The following is a 13,503-nucleotide window of genomic DNA, read 5'->3' as shown; positions in this document are numbered from 1 at the left end:
TTATTGCTTTCCAGCATTGTTCACAAAATGCAATTACCTTAATGTCTTATTTGTTTTTATTTTAAATGATATTATTGAAATCATTAATTTCTAAAATGTAAAAAATATGGAAAGTAGAAATTGATATGCATGCTGCCCTTTTAATGTCTTTCACTTATTTGTGTCATAGAGTTGGTGCCTCATTAATGTTACATAACCTACAATACCCTGTGTCTCTTTTTAATTTTATGTAACCACTTTCATGCTTACATTTCTGTGAATTTATATGACAGACTTATAGTACCAATATTTCAAAGGGCTTTTGAAATGAGTCATATTATATAATATATTACTATATTTCAAAAGTTCAAGTTGTCCTTCTATCAAATTTGCACTTGTAGGAAAGTTTAATATAATGAAACTTTATTTATGCGATTTCCATGTTTAATGTTTTTGTTTTCTATTTTTCAGTTAAAACCAAAGCAAGAGTTCCAGTTAAAAGTCAAACATTTTTTACCTCCAAATGTAAGTATCACATAAAATAAAAGGATAAATAATCCTTATCACAAACCTCTTTGATCAGACTATGATGAGATTACCCATAGGTCTTCCGATACTTTAAATTCAGAAATTATTGCAATGTTTTTATTATCACGTAAAATATAACAAAAATTTAAATTGCATTTAAGTCTAAAATAACAAAATTGCAATAATAATTGCACACAATGAATTCTGAATTTACTATATCTCATCTTTGCTGCTTTCATAAATAGCTGTCATTACTGGAAATCTTTATAAAAATATTTTTTTAGCCAAATGTAAAAGAAAGGACTAGAAATAAATAGTATTTTAGCTGTTGCTCAGGAATTTTCAGGAAGTAATTCCATTTAGCATATTAAAGACATGTTTATCAATGGATAATATTTATTCAAGAGAACAATGCAGGCTCCTTTAATCTTATGATTATTGACAAAATGTTGCAGTTTACTTTAAATTATTTGCAGCAGTACTATAGACCTGAATGCAAATAATTGTCATAGGATCAGGAATTAATTCCATTCTACTAAGGCATGTTTATCTAGGGTAATATTTATTCAGGAGAACAATACAGGCTCCTTCAAACCTATAAGTCTTGACAAAATTTTGCAGTAAACTTGAAAATATTTGCAGCCATACTATCATTCTGACTGATTTAAAATTGCAAACACTTATTACAGGATTAAGATCATCTCAGTTGCCTGGCATTATTTATCAAAGACAATAGCAGTTCAAATTGGTACTAAGCAATCGAGAAATTTTAAAATAATCAATGACACTTCAATTTATATTACACCTAATTATATCATGAAATATACATTCACATTACTTAGAACATTCTTACATTGAAAAGATGACTGAGCGTTCAGAGAATTGTACTAAATAAGCTTTGCATGTGGTATTGTCGATGATTGTGTCACCAGGGTATTGTAATGTATCAGTGTACATTCTGTCGTGAAGTGGATTTAATTCAACATTTAAAATTGAAATAAAAAAATTGTTGATTTTGACACCTGAGGATCTTTGAAATGACAGTTCATTCTTTTGTAGTTAGAAATAGGTAATAAAAGGTAGAATGAAAATCTGGTAATTTGTTGAAAGGTGAAAGTTTTTCATCATTTAAGTTCATTTATATTTGCACATTTTCTGGTTACCAGAAGACATAGTTTAAGTATCCTAAGACGGAGCTGTGATGATGCATTTTATAGGTGACTACCAGTTCTAGGATGAAATATGCTCCCATTAAACTCGAGAGAATGTTTTTAATCCAGATTATTATGTTTGTTTGTTGGTATCTTAGGTTTAATGCATGCACGATCAATAAAAAAAGAATTTGAAAAACATGAATATTGTAAAAATTGTATTGCGATTTGTACTTTAGTCTGATCTTATATTGTGAATACAACATTGCTTTAAGTGGTACTAGTGTTATATTGATTTGTAATCCCAAATGACTTGTCACAACTCTCCAACCTTGAAAACGAACAAAGGATATCTCCACTGTTTTAATGTAATCTTTTGAGATTCTCATTTACAGTAAAAAAAAAAGTAAGATTAATGAACCATCTTTTAACAAGTAATATTTATGTTGCTTGTAAGTTTATCAATTCTGCCTTATTTTCCGTGTTATAATAATAGAAGGTGGTAATGTAATCATGACATTGACCCACGGATATTCCTGTTTGAATCTTATCCATATTTATATCTTCTGATTTATGACAGGAATTTATGAATATTTAAACTCCGCAGATAACAATGAACTATTTTGATGGTAAAACAATACCTGATTGAGAGTAAATTTCATCACACTTATGCCAGACAAATATATTATTTGAAATTTACATATTCTTTGGCTTGAGTTTTATCATAGAAATTTTGAAAACATTGATAACAACATGGGGATTTAGTCTAAAATATAGGTTGTCTTTTTTACTTTATATTATTTGATGGGTTGCTGTCTCACTCACATATATGTGTGACTTAGATGGAGAGTTGTCTCATTGGCACTCATACCACATCTTATTAATATTAGATATAAGATTTACCTCAGTCAATGAGATATGTTTCTGTGGAAGGTCAGTGAAATGATTTGGGTATATCTGGTTCCTCTACCAATAAAAGCTGGCCTAGTAACCAGGATATAGGCAAATGTGGTGAAAGTAGCATTAAATCCCAACAATAATCAATTATTTCTAATTTGTGTCAGTCACCAGTAAAAAACATGAATAAAAAAAGACTCTTCTATATTTGAACATACCAGGTAGATCCCCACGTTACAGTAGGTTTACTTATGATATGCAAATCCTGGACATTATTGACAATAAAAGTATACTTTGATAATTATTTACTTATTGATTTAATGAAGTTAGTATGATAATCCTGTAAGTCAAGACCAAACATTGTTAGATATTTATATTGCTTAGGTATACAAAAAGTTCAATCTTGATTCCTCGTCCACCTGTGATGTCAAATAATCTATAGTTTTGTACCTGCTCAATGCAAACATTTGAAGCAAATAAATACAAATTTTTGACTTATTTCATAATTGAATGTCTATATGTGCAAGTAATATAAGGATTATAGTTAAAACTCACTCTTCCAAATATTGCTCGTCTTGTAGAGTGTGACAAAGTTTTGCAATAAATCACTAATAAATGAAACTTAAAATTCAGACGGTCTTAACTTAGTCTTGTGTGAGAATAATGGGTACTTTCATGAGTCCATATTGAAATACCCCGTAGCCTAAGATGGATCTGTCATTCTGTATATATATGTATAACCGGTCAATATCTAATGGTCTGTATATGGGACTGGTCAAACTCATCTAAAAGAAAGGATTGGACGTCTTTTGTTCATATTTTGGCCTTTCTTGGTCAGAATGCATTGAAATAAGGAAGAGTCATCAAATTTTTACAAAAAATATCTTGGTTTTAAATCGCAAAAATTAAAATCGCATTTAAGTCCAAAATGACAAAGTGCAATAAAAAGTACACACAATATATTCTGAATTAACAGTAATGAAAATAAAAATTTCTTTAAGAATGTAAAAAATTCAATCTGTATCCTTTAACCATTTCCTTTCTACATATTTTACAGTCATATGCACCAGAGTTATATTTATTAGAAGTAGAGAATCGAGATGATGAAAATGAAACCACTGGTAGTACTAGACCTACAACAAGATCCCCACAATTTACAGAGAGTAAGCCTTTGTTTTATCACTTCAGTTATACTGAGATCATTTTAATAAGTAAAGTTTTTTGTTTAATTTGATATAAATATATATAATTTGGATTTAGTTTGTAAGATTAATATATTATTTTAGTTTAGTTTTAATTGGTAATTTAATTTTATTAATGAATTATATTCAAATAATGTGTAATATTAATATTAATGTGTAAATATATTCCGTGTTATAACCATTTATTGTCACTGTGTGAAGAGCACCTGAGCACTCTATAGTTTTCCTTCCTGGTTTGGTGGCAGCGATGGGATTTGGTATTGGGATTTAGATATTCTCCTATCATACCATAATTTCATTTGATTCCATTGTATGTTAAAACAAGATGATCATCTCTAATATGTCAAGCAAACAATAGAGATCCATAGGATTATAGCTCTATCTGATCTTTTGGTATATTTAAATATTCAGTATTCCTTGTATGATATAAGATACATTTTACCTTGACATAAATGGAAATTTTTATAACTCGCCTTATTTAAACTTCTGATTTTCGTGGAATTAAATGTCAGAATTCATAGAAATGATGTTATAAATTTTATAAAGTTTAAAATTTATAACTCTTTAAAGGTAAATGTGATGGTCAATGAGATAACATTATTCAGTCTGGCAGTTCAAATTTGGGGATAGTTGAAAAACATAACTCACTATCTCTTTCAAGTTTTCCAAACCTTAAATTACTGCATCTCAGTCCTTGAAATTACAAAATGAATTTAACAGACTTAATTTTTATCATCAGTTAAGCAGCACTGCATAAGTATTTTATTATGTTTTGGGGGTTTCTTTACAAAATATTCACTTTACCGTAGCTATACAGATGAGGGAAAAATGTGAACTTTTTCTAGTTAAAACTTACTTAGTGAACAGTGAATTTTCAAAACAGCCATTTTATTTTTAAATACATTATATACAAGTGTTATTGTACAATGTTGTTTAAGCTATCAGAAACTGCATATAATGATGCAATCCTTTATGTGACTTTTTCATTGGCTGCTATGGTGATGAGGTCATATGACTGGAGAGGCTTAAGTCTTTTAGTAAGTACCTTCATACGGGTACCGGCATTAGCACATTCTGAGTGTACACATGTGTATTTTATTTATTTGGATATTTTTCTTACCTTACACAATATAAATGTGGTATGCCGTGTATATAAGCATTATTCAGTAGGTGATGGTCAAAACACAAATGAAGGTGATGGGAGATCGAGGGTTTTCTACTCGAAAATTTTGGGGTATCTTTCAGATGTCTCATGGGATTTTTTGGGAGATCTTTAAAAAAGAAAAATGACTACATTTATATGAGGATCTAATTCTATACTTATTTGCACCCTTTCCTCAATCTTTTGTAGACATACAAATTGCATGTTGAAAATCAGAGTGCATGTCTGATAATTCAGAGCTTGGTTTTCAAAAGTTCTTTCAAATTACTAGAAATGGTAGATTAACTTCTTTGAATAACATTAGCTTTAACAATGTTTATATACATGCATGTTATTCCCCTATTATTGAGTAACATGGATACTGTGTGTTAAATCATATTTACATCTTCATTAAAAACTGTAGCGGTCTCATACAAGATTTTTTGGCCCAGTATGAAATTACTGATTTTTAGTTCTTTACAGATGTCTTTTTGTAACTGACAAATTATTGTTTACTCTAGTCCATGTGGCTGTTTGTTCTTCCGTTCACATTTAATAACAAGATGGCATATTTTGTTTACCTTAAGTTCTAAAACTAAATGAATGATCAAAACAGAATGAGGGGTATATACCGTGCAGCTGCGTTTTTCCCCTTCTATGTTTAATTGTTTTAATTTATTTCTTATATTTTAAAAAGTATTTCCATCCTGATTTAGTATGAAATATTTGCCACTGAACATCAAGCAAACAACTGTCAATTTTTTTACAATATTTACACATATTTTCACTATTCAATTGCCAAAAATTGTTTTAACCAAATTATAATTGAAATACAATGCAGTTTCAAGATTTTTATTGATTAATTTTTTTCTTCTGTTGTTCTAAAATTTGCATTAGAGATTAGATAGATATACAATATTACCTGCTGCTTTAGGAAATTAAAACCAGAGCTGTAACTATTTGAATGTCAAGAAATTTTTATTTATGTAAATACATAACTATGAAATTGATTAAACTGACAGTAAAATTAAATAAGCTCACAGTCATTTGGGAAAATTCATCACTGACAGTTCATTGTTAGATTGGGAACAGTTGCCATTACATATAAAAAAAAAAAAAGATGTGGTATGATTGCCAATGAGAGAACTCTCCATAAGAGACAGAAATTAACAGCTATAGGTCACTGTATGGCTTCAACAATGAGCAAAGCCCATCCCTTATAGTCATCTATAAAAGGCATTGAAATCATGTAATTTTTTTGCATAATTATTGATACTTGTATAAAACGATTGGAAAATAAGTAATGATTTAAAAATTTTGGTCATGTTAGTGCAACTGGTAATTATAAATTCAAATTCATCGTAATGATTTGCAGTTTTCTAAACTATTAGTTAAAAATAAACCAATCAAACTGAAATTGGACCCTTTATCATTGCAATCTTATGTGACCCATGTTTATTAACTGATATTAAATTTCTCAGTTGTATGTATTTATATGAAGTCATTGTATCTATGTTTTTGGATACATTGTACTAACGATTTGTAGTACAAAACCTTAAGTAGATTTTCTAAAACTAAACCATTTTGCACAAGAAGTATGTACAGAAAACAAACTTGAAATATTTTCTTTTTAAGATATTCATTTATTTTCATAGAACCTCACCATCATATCATTCTTCATTTTATTTCCATGAATTCTTAGTTATAGTTCCTTTCCCTGTATGGCTGTTTTCCGGCAGTAGTGAAATTCCTCATTCTCTGTGAAGCTTTAATATCTTGGGTTTTCCCAATTCCCTACACACTGGTATTTGTAATGGTTCAAGGTTTTGCACAGAAAGACACTGCCAGCCATATTGTTTTTGGTGTTTCACTCATTTAATTAAAACTTCATGAAAAAATTAAATCATCTAAGTCTAAATTGAATTCCTTTTACAGTGTTAAGATCTTTTGCTACGCGTAAGTGACAAAATGTGTTTGTTTTTATGTTTTGGTACCCAGAAAAAAATAAAATACTGAAATATTTGTGTGAAGCAGCAAAAACAATTAACTACTGGTCGGGTATACATGAATCACTTTGCATTATATTTGTGGAGTATAGGTTACAAGTTGTATGTTGGGGCTTGCAATTAGATATTGATTTATGGTAGCAAACTATTTTATAGAATTTATAACAGAAGAGTTTGAATTTAATAACTGATGAAATGTGTGTTTAGCCTGGGTAGAAAATTCACTCTCTTCTGAAATTTTTAAGACTAGTTTATATTCTGCTGATATTTTGAAAATAAATTCTACCAATAATCCAAAAATTCTTAATAGCAAATCAACCAATTTGAAATAGAACACACTTTATAAATTTGGAAAACTTCATTGGTATGAAATTCAGCAGATTAAAACTACACAAAGTATATATATATGTGGTATTGGTAGATGGTATAGTTTGCACAATAGCTTTGGCACTAGGTTAACATCAGTTCTACATTTAGTTTTTAACAGTCCATATTGGATTGCTAGACATATTTTATGTTGATAATAGGCCAAAGAGTTATAGGCTATATGGCAGAAAAATTGTTTTCTTTTAATAGGTTCTTTTATATGTTGCATTCAATTTTTTTAATTTGTTTTTATCATATTGCAAAGTTAGATATAGACATATTAAGGATTTGGTTCATATCTATTTTCTTCTCTTTTGTACTTAACTAAATTTAACATAAACTTTTAAGTCTACTTTATGATGTGAACTTCTGTAAAACTTACTTCTCTTTAGAATTGGAGGTTTTAACTTATTAACCAAATTAATGCATTTATTTATTTTTATAAAAAAATGAACTGAATGAAGTCAGACTGTTTTTTTCTCTTAAATCTTATTACTTATGTTAAAGCATTGACGTAGTTTTGAAAAATGAGGGGGAAAAAACGTGATGAAATTTTTAATGACTAAATATTTAACTTGACATTTATATTGGAGTTGAAAGTTAATTTCATCTTATTTTATGCAAATATCAATAAATTTCATTTTACTAAGTGAAGCAAATGATGTTAAAATTGAAGTTTTGTTTGTTTTACATTGCATTTGTTAAATGTTTGTGTTTTATACTTGATGACATTTTTATTCAATGCAGAATTTTAAAATTGATTTTATACCATATTGGATTACTTTGCTATATCAAAATTGTTGCTTTATTTTGTTAAGCCACAAATTCTGCATTGGAATTATTATAAATTTAGCCATTATAGATTGTGTAAGCTGTTATAGCTAAGAGTTTGTAGGCTGCTAGTAGTAAATTGCTATTAATTGCTTTTTTAATAGGTGAGGATGAACGCCAGTCAAACAGATATAGACAAAAGCCTCGCAATGCCACATCACCATATCGCTATACATCACCTCTACCTAAAATAAAAAGTGATCGAGGTGGTTCACAAAAAACTGTTGAAAGTGTTACCCATTTTGATCAGAATGGGGATACAGATGGTGAAAAATTAGTAACTGTATCTAATTCTTGGGGTGGAGATACAAGGAGATCCCCTCGCCGTAGCCCCCAAACTTCTAGAAGATCACCCCCTCCACGTTCCCCTCCCCCTCAAAACGATTATTCTCATAAACAAAACGAATACCCATCTCAGCAAAATGATTACCCACCCCCTCAAAATGACTACCCAGATACTTCACGTTTAAATGAAAGCCCTACACATTCAGGGGTTACAGACAAACCAGTGGCCAGTTCACATCAACCAGTAGCCAGCAAGTATGATCCACGTTCAGCAACTTACACCAACCAAACCAATGATTCTGGGATAGCAGGTCTAACTCCAGAAGAATACAGAGAAAACTATGATGATGCTGAAAGGTGAGAAATAGAAACAAAATGACATCTCTGGACACAAATGTTCTTCTTTAAATTACTTTTTTTATATAAAAATGGTTCTTTATATAAATATTAGTTATTTCCAAGTTTGGCCTTTCATATTTTTGAAACTTTGAGCTCAACTGCTTACTTTTCCTGTTATCAGTAATTGACTGAATATCTTTATGATACAGTCTTTTTTCTTCATCTCATATGTAATGTTATTCAGTTGATTGATCTCATAAGTAAAGTCATTCAGTTCTTAGATCTCACTAGTAAAGTCATTCAGTTCTTAGATGTCATAAGTAAAGTCATTCAGTTCTTAGATCTCATGAGTGAAGTCATTCATTTTCTTGATCTCATAAGTAAAGTCATTCAGTTTCTTGATCTCATAAGTAAAGTCATTCAGTTCTTAGATCTCACAAGTAAAGTCATTCAGTTCTTAGATGTCATGAGTAAAGTCATTCAGTTCTTAGATCTCATGAGTAAAGTCATTCAGTTTCTTGATCTCATAAGTAAAGTCATTCAGTTTCTTGATCTCATAAGTAGTCATTAAGTTCATAGATTTCATAAGTAAAGTCATGTAGTTTATAGATCTCATAAGTAAAGTCATTAAGTTTCTTGATCTCATAAGTAAAGTCATTAAGTTTATAGATCTCATGAGTAAAGTCATTCAGTTTCTTGATCTTGTAAGTAAAGTCATTCAGTTTCTTGATCTCATAAGTAAAGTCATTCAGTTTCTTGATCTCATAAGTAAAGTCATGTAGTTTCTTGATCTCATAAGTAAAGTCATGTAGTTTATAGATCTCATAAGTAAAGTCATTAAGTTTCTTGGTCTCATAAGTAAAGTCATTAAGTTTATAGATCTCATGAGTAAAGTCATCCAGTTCTTAGATCTCATGAGTAAAGTCATTCTTTTGATAGATCTCATAAGTAGTCATTCAGTTTATAGATCTCAGGAGTAAAATCATTCAGTTTATAGATCTCATAGGTGAAGTCATTCTGTTCCTTGATCTCATGAGTAAAGTCATTCAGTTAATTGATCTTATAAGTAAAGTCATTCAGTTTATAGATCTCATGGGTAAAGTCATTCAATTCATTAATTGTATCAGTAAATTCATTCAGTTAATTGATCTCATAGGTAATTTCATTTAGTTTCTTAATCTCAAGAGTAAAGTCATTCAGTTTCTTGTTCTCATGAGTAAAGTCATTTAGTTTCTTCAGCTCATCAATAACGTCATTCATTTTTATTAATCTCACAAGTAAAGTCATTCAATTTATAGATCTTACAAGTAAAGTCAGTCAGTGTCTTTATGGCTTAAGAAAGTTGTTTAGTTTCTTTATTACGTGAGTTAAGTCATCCAGTAGTTTGTTTAGTGGATACACTATATTAAATAGTTTTTAAAAAGGGACAAAAAACATATGTAATGTTATTCAGTTGATTGATCTCATAAGTAAAGTCATTCAGTTCTTAGATCTCACTAGTAAAGTCATTCAGTTCTTAGATGTCATAAGTAAAGTCATTCAGTTCTTAGATCTCATGAGTGAAGTCATTCATTTTCTTGATCTCATAAGTAAAGTCATTCAGTTTCTTGATCTCATAAGTAAAGTCATTCAGTTCTTAGATCTCACAAGTAAAGTCATTCAGTTCTTAGATGTCATGAGTAAAGTCATTCAGTTCTTAGATCTCATGAGTAAAGTCATTCAGTTTCTTGATCTCATAAGTAAAGTCATTCAGTTTCTTGATCTCATAAGTAGTCATTAAGTTCATAGATTTCATAAGTAAAGTCATGTAGTTTATAGATCTCATAAGTAAAGTCATTAAGTTTCTTGATCTCATAAGTAAAGTCATTAAGTTTATAGATCTCATGAGTAAAGTCATTCAGTTTCTTGATCTTGTAAGTAAAGTCATTCAGTTTCTTGATCTCATAAGTAAAGTCATTCAGTTTCTTGATCTCATAAGTAAAGTCATGTAGTTTCTTGATCTCATAAGTAAAGTCATGTAGTTTATAGATCTCATAAGTAAAGTCATTAAGTTTCTTGGTCTCATAAGTAAAGTCATTAAGTTTATAGATCTCATGAGTAAAGTCATCCAGTTCTTAGATCTCATGAGTAAAGTCATTCTTTTGATAGATCTCATAAGTAGTCATTCAGTTTATAGATCTCAGGAGTAAAATCATTCAGTTTATAGATCTCATAGGTGAAGTCATTCTGTTCCTTGATCTCATGAGTAAAGTCATTCAGTTAATTGATCTTATAAGTAAAGTCATTCAGTTTATAGATCTCATGGGTAAAGTCATTCAATTCATTAATTGTATCAGTAAATTCATTCAGTTAATTGATCTCATAGGTAATTTCATTTAGTTTCTTAATCTCAAGAGTAAAGTCATTCAGTTTCTTGTTCTCATGAGTAAAGTCATTTAGTTTCTTCAGCTCATCAATAACGTCATTCATTTTTATTAATCTCACAAGTAAAGTCATTCAATTTATAGATCTTACAAGTAAAGTCAGTCAGTGTCTTTATGGCTTAAGAAAGTTGTTTAGTTTCTTTATTACGTGAGTTAAGTCATCCAGTAGTTTGTTTAGTGGATACACTATATTAAATAGTTTTTAAAAAGGGACAAAAAATTAGATGCAAGAAATTTTTAAAATTGCTGAACACTTGTGTCCAGATAATTATTAGTGTGTGTTATTGTATAAACTAGCATTCCAGTTCATTGATCACATATAGTTAATTATCGCACCAACATTACTAATGGTGCATTAATTCAGTCAATAAGTAACTTTATCACTGATGTGCACTAATTGAATGTTGAAATATTTATAAAAGTGTTTGATGTTTAGCGTACTTACTAATTGGAATTACAGTGTTAGATGATGCAGTGAGTGAATTAACAAATTGTGTAACATATCATGGTGTTTTTTCATAAACACAATGCACTACAAAAAGATTTGCTTTTCACTGCTAGCCATATTAAAGTAAATATCACAATACACATTCATATTAACAGAAAATAGTCATCCCACATATAAACATAGTTAGAAAATACAGATTCTTCTGCTTCACAAGAAATGAAATAATATAAGATTAAATCAAATTGTTTTTGCATTCTTGGCCCCATTAGATATGTACTTTTTCTGAAACTTTTAATTAAGAGTCAGGGTATACTTAGCACAACAATGTATGCAACTTCTAAATATGCAGATATTACTACATGGATTTGTTTATTTAGATTATATTAGCTAAAAGATTGTCAATAATATCCCAGTGAACACAGAAGAATCTATATTTACACAGTATATATTTCCTGTTGAACACCTTATATGTTCCATTATTTGAATTGTTTAATCATGTTGAATGAATTGAAGCCAATACATAGATCTTAGTGTATGTCACTATAATTAATTTCTAAAGAGTGTTGTTGAAGAAGTAAATTAAGTTGTAATAACATGATTTCAATAAAATGCACACAAATAGTGGTAAAATAACATTGAATAACATAGTAGTGACAAGCTTGAATATAAACATTACAGATTTCAGATCTTATACAGTATCTTGAGATAGTCCTTTTAAAAAAATATTTTCATTCTTTCACATACAGTTCATTTGGGTATACAAATTGATGGTCTGTACCTCATTTTATTATACTAAAGGACAAGTTTGGTCTTCAAATTGATCCAGTAATTTGAAAATTGGTATTTAAGAATACATTCTTGCAATATCTTGACTCTATTTTTTTTATTATTGTTTCCCTGCATTGAATTCAATAAAAATTTTGAATTCTGAAAGTTCCTATCATCAATATACTGTATTATAGTTAGCAACAGTAAAATGATAATTCTGTCTCTTGAATTTAACTGTTTCTGATATTTTGATACAGTATCTAGAATTATGATGACATTTGATAGAACTGATAGTATTCACATTTTAGCTTCCCTGGCCATTGGTCATGTAAGCTACTGTCATTATTTGGCCTCAATCCTCAGCCCTACTGTTTACAGAACATGTATAAGATGTGAACATGCACTTTTATGGTAATTGAAACCTCAATTTAAAAAAAAATACTCCTTTCTTATCAGTTCTAGACTAATGTTCTAAATAATTAATTTACATTTAACTATTGGAGGAAACAGTTTTATTTAAGAGACTGTACTAACACTCTGACAGGCATAGGGCAGTTTATCACTGTAATGTTAGCTAAAGCACAAAATAATACAAAGACTAATAATCTTCATAATAGGATGTATCTATATAGGAGGAAGAATGAGTACAACGAAAGTCGACAGAAGGAATTAGAGAATCGGCTCAACGGTGATCGCATGAATGGTGATCTAGATGACAGCGATCGTCAACGCAGACTTAGGGAAGATCAAGAGAGAGAAGAATGGGAAAGGAAGAATAGAGACGAAGATGAGCGTAGACGCAGGGAAGAGGAAGACAGAAGGAGGAGGGAAGAAGAAGAACGTCAAAGAGAGGAAGATGAGAGAAGACGCAGAGAAGAAGAAAGAGAAAAGATGGCTAGGGAAAAATTATCAGGTTCAGACGAAGTAAGTATTTAAAAATCTGATATATATCTAACCAAGCGGGAATTAAAGTAGAGTAAGTCAGCTCCTGAATTGTCACTATTTAAAGGACAACCTGCTAAAAAAGACATATATATATATAATTAATCAATAACTATAGTGAAAATACAAAACTGAAAGTTCTCCATTTTGTGTAGAAAAAAATAATAAAAATCAGAATTTAATACACAAGTAAATGA

The 13,503-nt window shown here is 29.6% G+C and overlaps 1 protein-coding gene across 10 annotated transcripts in view; it reads left to right on the top strand.

The window, feature by feature from the left end:
- Window positions 1–13,503, top strand: part of LOC143073246 (uncharacterized) — a 59,313-nt gene that overhangs the window by 24,775 nt on the left and 21,035 nt on the right. For 4 of the 10 annotated variants that reach the window (XM_076248657.1, XM_076248647.1, XM_076248682.1 and 1 more), the window contains exons 4-8: window positions 451–504; window positions 3,613–3,718; window positions 6,834–6,854; window positions 8,206–8,743; window positions 12,982–13,288. In XM_076248657.1, coding sequence (XP_076104772.1) covers window positions 451–504; window positions 3,613–3,718; window positions 6,834–6,854; window positions 8,206–8,743; window positions 12,982–13,288 — 1,026 coding nt within the window. The remainder of the gene's footprint in view (window positions 1–450; window positions 505–3,612; window positions 3,719–6,833; window positions 6,855–8,205; window positions 8,744–12,981; window positions 13,289–13,503) is intronic. The other 6 variants (XM_076248699.1, XM_076248690.1, XM_076248707.1 and 3 more) reach the window with 4 other exon arrangements.

The sequence above is a fragment of the Mytilus galloprovincialis genome, chromosome 1, assembly GCF_965363235.1.
Source record: "Mytilus galloprovincialis chromosome 1, xbMytGall1.hap1.1, whole genome shotgun sequence".
In the NCBI taxonomy this organism is placed as follows: domain Eukaryota; kingdom Metazoa; phylum Mollusca; class Bivalvia; order Mytilida; family Mytilidae; genus Mytilus; species Mytilus galloprovincialis.
The sequence above is the reverse complement of the archived record's forward strand: the minus strand, read 5'-3'. Positions and strand labels throughout refer to the sequence as shown.